Source organism: Anopheles funestus, chromosome 2RL, assembly GCF_943734845.2.
Source record: "Anopheles funestus chromosome 2RL, idAnoFuneDA-416_04, whole genome shotgun sequence".
Taxonomy (NCBI): domain Eukaryota; kingdom Metazoa; phylum Arthropoda; class Insecta; order Diptera; family Culicidae; genus Anopheles; species Anopheles funestus.
In genome coordinates this window covers 74,239,756-74,253,621 of record NC_064598.1, presented here as the reverse complement: position 1 = coordinate 74,253,621, position 13,866 = coordinate 74,239,756, and the positions used below count along the sequence as shown (strand labels likewise).

Below are 13,866 nucleotides of genomic sequence, written 5' to 3'. Positions count from 1 at the left end.
GTTTTTGGGAGGGTTAAGGGCAATAGAAAGATTGTACTAAATCTTCCCTAATATCACTTTACATGCAATCTGAAGTTAAAAACGATCATGGTAAACTATTAACAATACACCAAACTATTGATATCTCACTCGAATATAATGTTTATTGATTGGGTTGTTTTTTTCTCTCCCTCCTTAGAACATCTGCTTCGAAGCCGATGCAAAGCGTGAAGATATGAAGTGGTTGGTGAAGACACTGGACTTCTTGCTGAGCCATACGAATGAAGAACAGGCAACGATTGAACAGGAGAAAATCGAAAAATTGATTGCGCGTTACAAAACGCTCATACCAACGATTGAAACAACAATGACCAAGACAGAGGTGTTCGCTAAGTGTTACACTTACCGCCGGGAAGCACAGGAAATATGCGACCTGCTGGATCGTATTAAATCACAGGCACGAAGTGTGCCACCACCGGAAAGCTATAAGCGTGTGAACGAAATGATCGAAGAACAGCAGTACTCGATCAAAGAGCTGGACAATCAGCGTGCCCACATAATGAAGATGCTGCAGAGAGGTAAGGATTTAAGCAAGAACCCAAGTGCACCGCAGTTCATTGCTGGTGAGATTCGCAAGCTGGAATCCGGTTGGAATGATACGTACAATGAGGCGGCTGAAAAGGTCCGAACGCTAAAAGCCATCCAGAAAGTGTGGAGTGATTACAACGAACAGAAGGGACAGATCGTTGGTTTGCTGAACACGGCTGAGATGGAGCTACGGTCGGTGACACCATTGCAAACCGATCCGAAGAGTGTTACGCAAGATTTAGATATGAAGCGACAGCTTGCACTGAACTTGAAACAAGCGTCTTCCAAATCTTTGCTTCAGCTGAATGATCTATGCCGTGATCTGGGAATGTCATTGCCACCGACTACAAAGCAGGTGATTGAAAAGGAAGTGAGTGATCTTGGTAAGCGGGTGGACAATACGGTCGATTACGTCGAGAAGCGTGTTGTCTATCTCGAAGATTACAGTGACAAATGGAATGAATACAAACAGCGCCTAGATAGCCTGAAGAGCTGGGCAAACAATGTGTATCCGAAGATGGTTGCCGCTATCAAACAACCGCAGATCAGTGCAGAAGATCGTGTGCTCAAGACAAAGCAGCTCGAAGGTGTACTTGGCGAAAAGATCCGACAGCTGGACGTATTGAATGCGAGTGCTGCTGATCTTGCGTCAAAGGAAGGAAACCTAAGTGAAATGAAACGCTTGAAGGCAGAGGTTGTTCACCTGCAGGGAACCTTTACGGAGTTACACCGCATGGTTGACAGCGAGAAGGCACTTGTGGGCGAAGACTTTGAAACGTGGAAGAGTTACAATCGCGATATGGACAGTCTAAAAGGATGGGTTGAGCGAGCCAAACTGGCCCCAGAACTGGAACAAATCAGACCTTCGACCTTGCCGGAAGCACGCGCATATCAGGGACGGTTGGAAACGTTCAACGAGCAGTGCGAAGGCAAGATGGACGAGTTGCAGAATGCAATTAAGAACTCACAAAATATACGGTACGGTGTGAAACCATCGGAAGAAACAGATAGGTACTACATGATAGTGTCAAGCATCTACGAAAATGTGCAGCATCTCTTGAATAAAACGGGAAAGCTGGTAACGAACTGGTCCATTTTGGACGGTGATCTTGAGAAGCTGAACAACTTCATTGAACGTGCTGAAGTGAGAATGGGTGAATTTGGTACTGTCCAAGGACCGGCCGCTGCACTTCCGATCGACCTTTTGGAAACGAAGATTAAATCACTGAAATTGTTCAGCAATGAAATTTCAGAACAGCAGGCTAAGCTGATCGCTCTGGTTCACATGTTCGATCAGATTAATCACAGTCTTTCGGAAGATGGTGTGAACGGTGTAAGGGACAAGTTGAAGTCTGCGAAAGATCGACTGTCCAAATTGAGTGATGACGCACGTGCTCGCATTAACGCTAACTACGAAAGTATTGTAGAGCAACAGAATTTTAACGCACAGATGACTGACTTCAGCAACTGGATGGATCAGATACGGACTAGTATTAGTGAGCTAGAGAATACAGCCGTAGACGAGATTGAGTTGGCCGTACAGAATGTACAGTACCTGGTGCAGCAGCACGCCGACAAGCGCGACACATTCAATCAAATTTATGCACAGGTTAAGCAGCAGAGCCTGTCGAACAATCCAATGGAGAACAAGCTGTTGAACGAGACGTATAGTTCGTTGGCGAGTAATTACCAAAACCTTGAATCGAGTCTTCTGCAGATGAAAGACTTCCTCCAAAAATGGGTAGAGTTTTTGCAGTGGCACAATACTACCAAAGATCAGTTGGCGTATTTGCGTGAGAGTATGATAAAGTACGACGTATCCAGTGAGGAACAGCTGAATGATGCTAATCGTCGTATTAGCGATGTGGGTGCAGGAATCGAAAACTGGCGACGGCTATCGATTGCTATGGAGCAGGAACCGTGCATATCGTTCCATGATAAAACTCACAAACCAGTTAGTGCGATTAATATGATTTCGGATTTGGATCATAAGTTGGTGAGCATAAGATCGCAGGTTGATGGCAAGCTAAAAGAGGTAGAAAACACCAAAGATCGTGTCAACAAATTCCACAAGACGCAGAAAGAGCTGACGGATTCGCTTAAGAGCATCGAGGAGAAGTTGAAAGGTATCGTTCAAGCCGCACGATTGTCAACCCTGGACGATGGAATGGAAGATCTTTCGACGTTGAATGAGAAGATCAGTGAGCTGTCTAGCGCAAAGGCCCAGGTACAGTACGAGGGTAACTTGTTGCTGAAGCAGGACGTCGTTGACACTGGTATGGAGATTCAGGAGGAGCTTGGTAAGCTCGATAAAAAGGTTTCAGATTTGCAGCAAGAGTCAGATGAAACTTTGCGCGTTTTTTCGGGAACGAGTGATTTGTATGCCGATTTCAACAAGTACAACATGAGTTTCATCAACGAATTGAAACAAATCGAGACGCTCAACAATGGTACGGTGCTGAACTTCGATAACAAACCCGCCTTGCAGCACGCACTCGATCAGCTTAAGAAAGCATCCGAGACAATGATGAAGAAGGTAAAGAGAAGTCTGGATGTAGTAGCGGCAAAGGGTAATGAACTTGCGAAAACGTTCCGCGGTTACAATCCGCAGGATTGTGACAACATACTTGATATTATCCGACATAACAATGAGATGTTCAAGGCGAATCTGGAACGCTTAATTGACAATTCGAGTGTGCTCGATCAGAAGGTGGCATTGTACAAGCAGGCTGACGAGCTGTACCAAGATCTTGATGAATGGCTGCAATCGAAACGCGACCAACTGTCACGTGTGCTAGAAAACCCGGGAGAGATTGAGAGCAAAATTGTGACATATCGTGCAGAACTGCCAGCACAGCAAGCATTCAAGGAAAATTTGGATGGATTACTGCAAGAGTATAAGAAAATGAATGGAGGCGCTTTGCCGAAGGATCTGCATGCAATGTCAGTACAGCTGGATGATGCATTCAGTGCCATAGAGGATACGGTGAATCGATTGAATAATCGCATGTCTGAATATACTGCCGATGAGCGACAGTTGAAGCTTTCGATCAAAGGTATTATTGAGCGTATTTATAGCATACGCGAGGAGATCGTAGGCTGTGACGATATGACTCTGGACAGTGGCAAACAGCTGGTACACCTTGCTGGTTGTCGTGAGCTTCGCCGCAAGTTAAATCTTGTTGGAGAGGAAATCACGGAGCTCAAGAACGAATTCGCTTCGATGGAAGCTAAGTACGACCAGGGCATCAAAGAAGCGTCTACTGTTTCCAAAGAAATCCAAAATCTCGATCAACGCTTTGGGCTCGTAATGAACAGTTTGAACGAAGTAGAGACCAAATTGACTAAGGGTGTCGAGAAATCGTTTAAGGATAAACTGGGTGCATTGACTAGGATGATTGGGGCACAGAGTGAGAAGTTGAACTGGTGTGCACCAGAGCCTACGAGCGATAAGTACCAGCTGGAAGTGAAACGAACCACGCTGAACGATGTGCGTACAAGCATTGAGGATTGCGAGCGTATCCTTGGAGAAGTGGAAAGATCGCTTACTGGAGCGGTAACAGAACTGTTTTCTCCGGCAAAGGTTAGCAATATGAGCGATGAAACAAAGGAAGTGAGCAAACAGCTCGAAGTATTGAAGCGAGCTTTCGAAGAGACGGAAAAACAACTGACCGATAACATTGCACTGTGGCTGAGCTACGAAAGTATTTCCGAAGAAGTTATCCACTTCTTGAAGGACCTGGAAGCTCGTAATCGTATGGAAACCGTGCTCTTGATCGATTTAGCTAATCTGAGTGAAAAATCAAAGGAAGTGAGTCAAGCACGTGCGACACTAGAACAGTTCAAAGTGAAAATGGACCAACTGCAATCCGTTGGAAACCAGCTGAACGAAGTAAACCAGGAATCTCGAGCCCTTGTATTGGTTCATCATCTGCAAAACAAGTACCAAACATTTAGTAAGTACTTTATCCAGCTACTCGATCGATTGGAGGATGTACGCTTGAAGGATGTTCAGTTCCGTGAAGCGGTGGATAAGATACGTCACTGGCTGCGGGAAATGCAGACCAAAAAACACGCTCAAAACCTAGGCGCGGACGCACAAGTACAGGCCCTTTCCGATCGAGAGTACGAAGCAGCAAAGGCTTTGCGAGCGGAAATTCTTTCGAAGGATAGTGCTCTTAATGAAACGTGCTCGTTAGGTGAAAACTTGTACGCCGAGGTGAGTGTAGATTGTCGCGAAGGAATACGTGATGAAATGAAGCGTTTACGCAGCGATTACAATGCTCTTTTGGAGGAGGTTAACGGTGGCATAAAGCGTATTGAGTCCGATTTGATAAAGAAAAAATCGATCGATGAAAGCCATAACCAGCTCAACAACTGGTTGACGGAACTTCGGAGTAAGATAACGTCTGGGTTGACTGATCGATATGCAACACTACCGGAGAAGAAAAGTGCATTGTACAGTGGGAAAAACATGCAGAAAGACATTACTGTGCATGAGACGAATTTGGATCAGATTCAGAAGAAAGTTATGGCCCTACCGGATAAAAGTTCTTTGGGACAGATCGATGAAACACGCCAGAACTATGGTGCTCTTCGTGAGGATCTCAATCGAAAGATTGCACTTCTGGAACAGGCGATTAAGTCGCATGAGCAATACAATGCAATGTTGGAAAAGTCACGTGACTGGTTGTTGAAGCTGCAATCACAAACAGAAGATATGTTTAACGACGGCGATCTTACGAAGGCGAAATTAGAGGAATATCTAATTCTGGTCGACACGGTGCTAACGGAGGAGGAAGCTGCTCTTGATGATGTGAATGAATGCTACAAGCAGTTTGCCGTTGTTATGGCTCAAACACATGAGAACGGGCATTCGGAATTGTTGCGTGCGTTTGAAGACAACAAGCGTCAGTGGACCACCTTTTTCGACAAGTGTCGTGCGTTCAAGGCTCGATCGACGGAGGCCCTGAAACAGTTGGATGCGTTCAATGGACGGTTGGAAGGTGCTTTGGGATGGTTGGCAAACAAGAAGAGTGAAATCAAAGATACTACCGCACAGGGCCCACTGGACACTAAGCAGCAATGTTTGGAGGCGTTGAAGAAATTGCGTGACGATATCCAAAGTTATGGTGTTACTGTGAGTGGTATTCTCGAAGAAAGCCATCAGGTGAAATCCAAGTTTGATGTTAGTGGCAAGGTGGCGCAATTGCAAAACGAATACCGTGTTGTGGCAGGACTGTGTGCAGATGCCATTACAAAGGCGGAATCTACTTTGCACGATCAAAGTGACTTCAACCAAGCGTATGATGAGTTTGAACGACTGTTGCGCAAGAACCTGGAAGGATTGGAAGAGTTCCGCGTGCTGGTCGGTGATCTGAGTGTGTTACAGGAACGTCAGTTGCGTTTGAAAGAGATAGCATACAAACGGCTGGACGATAGCAGCCCATACGAGGATTTAATCAATCGTGGTGAGAAGCTATACTCTTATACAAGCCCTGAAGGTCGAGAATTGATTCGGCAGAAGCTTGCAGCAATACGGGATCTATGGGATCGATTCTCGGACGAACTGAACGCGGTAACCCAGCGCCTTGATCAGTGCATTCTTCAGTTTGGAGAGTTTTCTTTGCAACAGGAACAACTTTCAAAATGGTTGAAGGATATTGAAAAATCGATGGAAGTAAACGCCGAGCTAAAGGCAAACATACAGGACAAGCGCACGCAGTACCAGAATCATAAGCTGATGCATCAGGAGATACTGTCCCAAGTGGGACTGGTAGAATCTGTATGTGCAAAGGCGCAGCAGCTGCTTACGCTGACAAAGGACCAACACTTGCAAAGTTGTGTAGTTTCGATTAAGGATACGTATCAGGGAATCGTACGCAAATCCGGTGAGCTGTTGGACAACCTGAACGCTTGTGTGCAGGTCCATCAAAACTATGTGAGTGCCTGTAGCAAACTGCGTAGCTGGATCAATGAAGAAAAAGATAAGGTGTTCTGTTGCGAGGAAACAGGTGGCGAGAAGACCGAAATTAACAAACGCATCGAAGCCCTCAGCAATCTGAAACTCGGCAAACCGAAGGGTGATGAACTGTTGAATACTCTGGTACAGTGCTTCGAGGCAATGAAGGACAGTACGTCTGCCGCTGGTATTAGTATGGTGGAACGCGAGATTGGTGAGCTACGTAATGATCTGGCAAGTTTGTATGGACAGATTGAGGAATTGATCGGAAACCAGCGAAAATCTCTCAGCGGTTGGAGTCAGTTTGATCAAGATTTGGAAGCACTTACGAAATGGTGTCGCTCAATGGAAGGTATTTTCCGCGAACAGCAGCTATACGATTCGCTTGAACGCAAGCAGCAGCAGCTGGATGTGTTCCGAAAGAATCAGGAAGCGATAACTGAGAAGCAGAAACAGATCGACGATTTTGTAACAATGGCTCAGGCTCTCTTTACAAAGACCGGTGTGGAGAAGATAAAGTTCTATATCAACCAGCTGATCAATCGGTACCAGTTGTTGCAAGTACTGAGCAAGGAAGTTGCTAACCGCGCGCAAAATATCGTCAACGATCACAAAAATTATCAAGAAAGATATACTGACTGTGCAGCTCGCTTACAAGAGGTTGAGAAGGATCTAGAAACACTGGGCCATGAGAAGCTGGGGGCTGCCAACCAGTCGAAATTACAGCAGTTGGAGATTGAAAAGGAGCGGTTTGAAAATAACCTTACCAGCTTGGTGACGGCAAGTGAAAAAGTGCTGCCCGAAACAAACACCCAGGGACGCGAAAAGATCCGCGAGGAAGTGCGTCAGTTGAAGGATCGATGGGATCAGATCATTGCTGGGTTAAATAATTTGAAGAAACAACTTGACGTCCGTTCGATCCAGTGGTCATCCTATCAGGACATTTTGCAACAGGTGCTGAACTGGTTAGATGCTACCGAGCGAAAGATTGAACCAAACGAATCGCAGAGCTGGAATTCTACCCAAGAAATTCGTTCGAAGCTGTTCAAGTATAAAGCTATTTTGCAAGAAATCAGTGGTCATCGGCGTATAATCGATTCGTTGAAGGAGAAAGCAGATTCCCTCGTTACGGACGTACAGAACGAAGATATTAATGCGAAGGTCCAGTCCATAACGGAACGGTACGAATTGCTGAAAAAATCTTGCAGTGATTTGATACGCCGACTGGAACAATCGTTGGAGCTGTGCAACAAGTTTAATGAATTGCAAAAATCCTTGCTCGACGAGCAGGATTATCTGTTCGGTGAGCTTAAGCAGTTGTCCGATGTATCCGGTAATAAGCGTGCTGTACAGGATAAGGTTCAAAAGATCGACGATTTGCAGCAAGCAAATGGAAAGATGGAGGAAAAGTTTAAGAATCTCGCTAAACTTATCTCCGACAATGGGGATCTAATATCGTACGGTGCGAAAACGGTAATGGAGCAAGATTTGCTTAAGATGAAGGGCGACTTTGAAAAGTTTGTCGCATCGATTCGAGACGCGCGTGTTGAGCTGCAGAAGCGAATGCAGCTATGGGACGATTACCAACGTGATCTCGATCAGATCGGTGCATTTTTGGCCGAGGTGGAGGACACAATGCGAGGCTATACACTGAAGAACAGCTTGAATGAGAAGCAGGAACAGCATGAATACTATCAGGCATTGTTGGGACGCTTAAAACAAAATGCACTTGAGTTCGATAAACTACTAGACAAGTCATCCGAGTTGCTCCAGAGCAGCGGCGATACGAAAATATCGTTCAACATGCAGCAGTTGAAATCTCGTGCACAATCTGTGGAGGGTACGGTGAAGGAGTTGGCTAAGAAGTGCGAAAGTGCCTACAATGATCACAAGCAGTACCGTAAACGATACGACGAATGTGATAAGGAGCTGGACGAGATTCGGGACGTGTTTGATGGGTGTCGCATGCAACATGCCCAAAGCATACAGAACTCAAGCCAACAACCGGATGCGCAAGCAGTACTAGGTACGATACAAACACTACTTGCAAAGCATAACATGGTAACAGTGCAGTGCAATGCAGTGTCCGACAGTGGTGAACAGTTGTACTCTACCACAGCATCCAAGGGCCAACAGATGATACGAAGCGAAATCCAAGAGTTGACAGCAAAGTGTGAACGTTTGTTTGACGAAGTAAATGAGTATGCCCGTTCGTATGAGGGTCGTTTGGCAAAGCTGTCTGGATTCATGGAGAAAGCTGATCAGTTGCAGGAGTGGCTCAATAATGTTGAGGGACAGTTGGGTCGTGGCAGTCTCATACTGAAGCCAACACTGGATGAAAAGTGTGCTCAACAACAGGCCTACGCGGAGTTGCTGAATGATATTAAAAATCACCGACCTGAGTTGAATAATGTGCGTGATCTCGTTGAAAATATGCAGGAACGTCACCCAAGCATTGAACGCAGAATGGCTGAGCTTACCAGCAAATATGAAGAATGTCTGGAAAAGGCACAAAGCTACGGCGATCAGTACGATCGTATCGTACACAATCACCGACAGTACTGTAAGGCCGTAATGGAAACGCAAGACTTTATCGACGCGAATCACAACACGGTGGAACTGTGGGGTGAAACCGATCTCGATCAAGTATCGCTAATGACCAATTTGGATCGTCTGACCGAGCTGAAGAAATCGATCGTGGCAGAGCAGAATCGCGTCGAACAGATACGCACACTAGGTGAAGCTACCATTCCCGATACGAGTGATGAGGGTCAGGCTAACATACGCTCCCAGATTGACATTTCGCAGCAAGAGTGGGAAGGACTGCTGGCTGCCATTGATACCACGATGGACGGCATTCGCGGTAAGATGACCGAATGGAGCGATTATGAGAAGATTCGTACGGATTGTATGAACTGGATGCGTGATATTGATGCGAAGATCCACTCGGTTGACCTAAAAGCGACTCTGATCGATAAAAAGGCCACCTTGGATTATCTGAAGAGCTTGCAGGGCGAGGTAAAGGCGAAGGAACTCGAAATTGATAACTTTACCGAAAAGGCCCAACAGCTGTATCGTGGTTATTTGAGCAGTCGCAATTCTCAAATATCGGAACTGGCAGTGAAATATCAGCAAACAGCTAGTCGCATCAAGGAACTCGTTGGCCGTTGGCAACAGTACGTTATTCAACATCAAGAGCTGGAGACCCGCATAGGCGAGCATCGCGATTGGCTCAATAGTGTGCGCGAGAAGTTGAACTACTGTGCTGATCTTTCGAGCACCTCTGAAAAAGAACTGCAAAGCAAGCTCAAACTCGTTCAGGATATGATCGTAAACAAAGAAGACGGTTCCGGACGGTTGCAGACGATCGTGGATCTTGCACAACAAGTGCTGGCCTGTACTACGCCTTCCGGACATGAAGCTGTGAATAAAGCTGTAGCAGCATTGCAAGAAGAATGGTCTTCGCTAGCGTTACGCATGATCGATATCCGAGCGAACTTAGATGAAGCTATTAATCAGTGGTCTGGCTTTTTGGATCAGGTAAACGATCTAAAGCGAAACATTGACTGGATGGAGAACGAACTGAGCGGCTTCATCGAGTTCCAGGCAACTATGGCCGACAAGCGAGCACAGTTGGAGAGAATCAAAAATACGGAAGAGAAAATCCGTTTGGAGAAGATCGAAATCGAACCACTGAAGCAAAAAACTGCTGAGATGGCAGCTTCTGGTCAGCAGTCACAGGCAGCAGCAACGGCGCAGCAGATTCTGAGCAAGTTTGACTATTTGGCGGAAAAGATAAGCAAGATATTAACCGATCGCGAGGATCAGTATCGTGATCACCGTCTATACAAGGAGGCTTACGATGATCTGTTCAACTGGATTAGCCGTGCCAGAGAGAAGCTACCTTGCGTGAAACAACAATCTCTGAGCGATAAGCTTACAATGGATAGTGCAATTGCTCCGCTGGATGCGCTAATGAACAAGAAAGCCCAAGGTGAATTGTTAGTGGAACATCTAGTGCATACTGGCGAAGTGGTAATGGCTTCAACGTCAGAGAAGGGCAAGGAAGCGATCCGTAGTGATATCAACGGACTGAAGGCTAACTTTGAATCACTGTTTGGTGACATCGACAAGCAGAAGCGTGATCTAGAGAAGACGCTCAATTTGCTGCGCGAGTACAAGGAAGAGTACGAGCGTTTGTCTGAATGGTTGCAGCAGGTGGATATTTTGGTGAAAAACCATAAGCTTGCCATGTGTTCCAACTTGGCAGAAAAGGAAAAACAAGTGCGTGAAATGCGGGAGCTCATCGGTAAGCTTGAGAAGGGTCAGGTGGAAATGGATAAGTTTAACGCATTCGCGGCACCACTTCTACAATCTCATCTGGACACGTACATCGGCAACCAGTTACGCCATCTGAACTCACGCTACCAGGTACAGGTAAATCTCGCAAAGGATGTGCTGAAAAAGGTAGAAACAAACCATGATCTGCACCGTGAATATAAGGATAATCTGACTAAGGCAAACAGTTGGATCGAAAATGCCAAGGAAATTGTACGTTACTCGACAGAAAACGTAGACAGTGTTAGCAAGGACAATCTGGAGAAACGATTGGAAAAGATAGTGGAATTGATACAGCAGCGCGAACAAGGCCAGCATCTAGTAAATGCGACTGTCAACACTGGAGAGAAGGTTGTGAAGAGTACGAAATCCGATGGCAAGGAAGTGATAAACGGTGAGATAAAGGATATCCAGACAAACTGGGATCGATTGGTGAAGCGCATGTCCACGGCTAAAGTACAACTCGAGACAAATCTTCTGCAGTGGGCAGATTACAGCTCAAGCTACAATCACTTACAGCAATGGATTCAAGATCGCGAAAGCAAACTGCAACAAGTATGCGAACAAAAGGTCGTACGTTTCCGGTTGGGAGGTACATCCAGCAGTTTGAGCAGCGGTTTGAATGAACGTCGAGCAAATCTGCGTCAGGCGAACGATATCGTACAGGATATTGTGAGCTTCGAGCCGATGATTCAGTCCGTAGCAAGCAAAGCATCGGATCTACGTCAAACATCACCTGCCTCGGAGATATCGAACAAATACGAAACCCTTAGCAAACAGGCGAAGGAAATGTTTGAAAAGCAAAAGGAAACAGTCGAACTCCATCAGGCGTTTATCGACGCAAGCAATGAGTTCGCTGCTTGGATTCGAAATGCGAAGGAATGTCTCAACAAGTGTTCCGATTCTCGTGGTGATAAGGAGACGCTCGTTTCGAAAATGACACAGTTGAAAATACTGGACAACGATGTACCGGTTGGCCAGAAAAAACTGGAAAAAGCACTCGAACAGGCGGAAGTTGCTTGTCGCAATGTGGACACTGAAGAGGTGGAAGCGATCGAAAAGGAGGTAGCTATTTTGCAGGAAGAGTTCGACAACTACTGTTTGGCGCTGAAGAAGATCAGTGGTGCACTGGAAAATGGAATCGTACGCTGGACTGAGTATGATGATCAGTATGGTGTGGCACTTAAATGGTTGGATACCATCGAGCAGGAAGTGCAAACGTACAACAAAATGCAGGCCAATTTGCAGGAAAAGAAGCGTGTGCTGGAAGAGTTCCAGGACAAACTGCAAACACTTTTCGATTGGCAACGTGAGCTTGACAGCTTAAATATGCGAGCTCAGGTGTTGTTGGAAATTTGTGCCGATACACGCATCAGCAACGGAGTGACGCAGCTAACTACCAAGTACAATGTGCTACTCTCGATTGCGAAGGAAATTATGCGCCGTCTGGAGCTACACTATCAGGAACACCAGCAGCACAATACGCTGTATGGAGAGTGTCAGGACTGGTTGGATAGGATGCGCGAGAAGTTGAACGAATGCGAATCTGTACCACATACTGTCGCAGAAACGCAATCCAAACTGAACATTGTTAAAGGAATCCGACAGTCATTGGAACAGGGTCAGAACAAGTTGCGATATTTGATCGAGCTGAAGGAAAAAATTGTACTCAGCACTGAGACGAGTGGTGCATCGAAGATCGAAGAGGATACGGAAAATTTGAAAACCGAATATGAATCACTTATGGTCGACATAACCGAAACACGCCAACGCCTCACTAACCACCTCGCACAACTCGAAGACATTGGCAAACTGTCGCGAATGTTGGCTGAATGGGTCGAGGAGGTGCAGAGTAAACTGGATGCTGGTGAGACTATGCAGAATGAGCTTGCTGATAAGCGTGTGCTGCTGGAGAAGTATCGTGCCATTCACCGGGAAACTGGAAACTACAATGAGGTAGTAGACAAGATTAAATCCAAAATGACCGATAACGCCAACATTGATGTGGAAGAGTTTAACAAGATTCTTACCGATTACGATGCGATCGTAGGAAAGGTAGTATCGGAGATTGAGCGACTGGAAAATCAGGTCAATAATCACGAACGGTTCAAGCAAGCGTTGGGTGAGTTGTACGAGTGGATGAAAGCCACTCGACAGACCATACAACAATCGTCCGATTTCCATGGCGATAAAGAGCACATTGTCGGTCGCATTGAGAAGCTGAAGGGAATTGAGTTATCGTTTTCAGAAGGCAAGGTGCTGCTGGAGAATACTGCCGACATGGGCAACTCCTTGGCAGCGATCAGTGGCCAAGAAGGACAGGCATCGATCAAACAGGAAATACTGCAGGCTCGTGCTGATTGGGATGAGCTTGAGGAGCTGGCACGAAACTCCAGACAGACGCTAGAAGATTGTCTAGGGTCATGGGACAGCTTCCTGGACAAGTCGGAAACTCTGGGTGCCTTCCTGGAGGAGTACAACGTTAAAGTAAATGGATACGGTGCAAGCGAAGGAACTGCAGATCAGGCAGCAGTACTAAGCGAACTGAAGGTATGTAACAAATTTATTGTGCGGTCATTGTATTATTAATTTCTATTCCTTTGTAGTCAAAATTTTTATTAATTTTTGTGATTACTTAAGTAACTAAATTATTCCATTAACGTCCTTATTAACACATAACAAATACGATATGGAGCTGGATAAAACAATCTTTGTCATTTAAATTGCCTAATAATATTAGACGTTAGGTATGTGTGGCCACTTGTAAAAAAATAATTAAAATTTCTTAGACCACTTCAGTTTTAGGTACAAAACTATGCATTAAATTCCTGTAAATGAGATTTTAATCAAGAGATAACCTAGATTCGTTTATTTATGTAATTTATTTCTTCTCTTCTTCCATGAACCACCTGCACGTTGACCATCATCACCGACGATTGACAATCTGTGTTTGTGTTCCTCAATAACGTCTGAAACGTGCGTTACTATTTCATCCCACC

At 45.5% G+C, this 13,866-nt stretch overlaps 1 protein-coding gene across 4 annotated transcripts in view; it reads left to right on the top strand.

Annotated features, from left to right (window-relative positions):
* Nucleotides 1–13,866, top strand: part of LOC125766571 (muscle-specific protein 300 kDa) — an 89,332-nt gene that overhangs the window by 22,417 nt on the left and 53,049 nt on the right. For all 4 annotated transcript variants that reach the window (XM_049432642.1, XM_049432640.1, XM_049432639.1 and 1 more), the window contains one exon: nt 179–13,417. In XM_049432642.1, the coding sequence (XP_049288599.1) occupies nt 179–13,417 (13,239 nt within the window). The remainder of the gene's footprint in view (nt 1–178; nt 13,418–13,866) is intronic.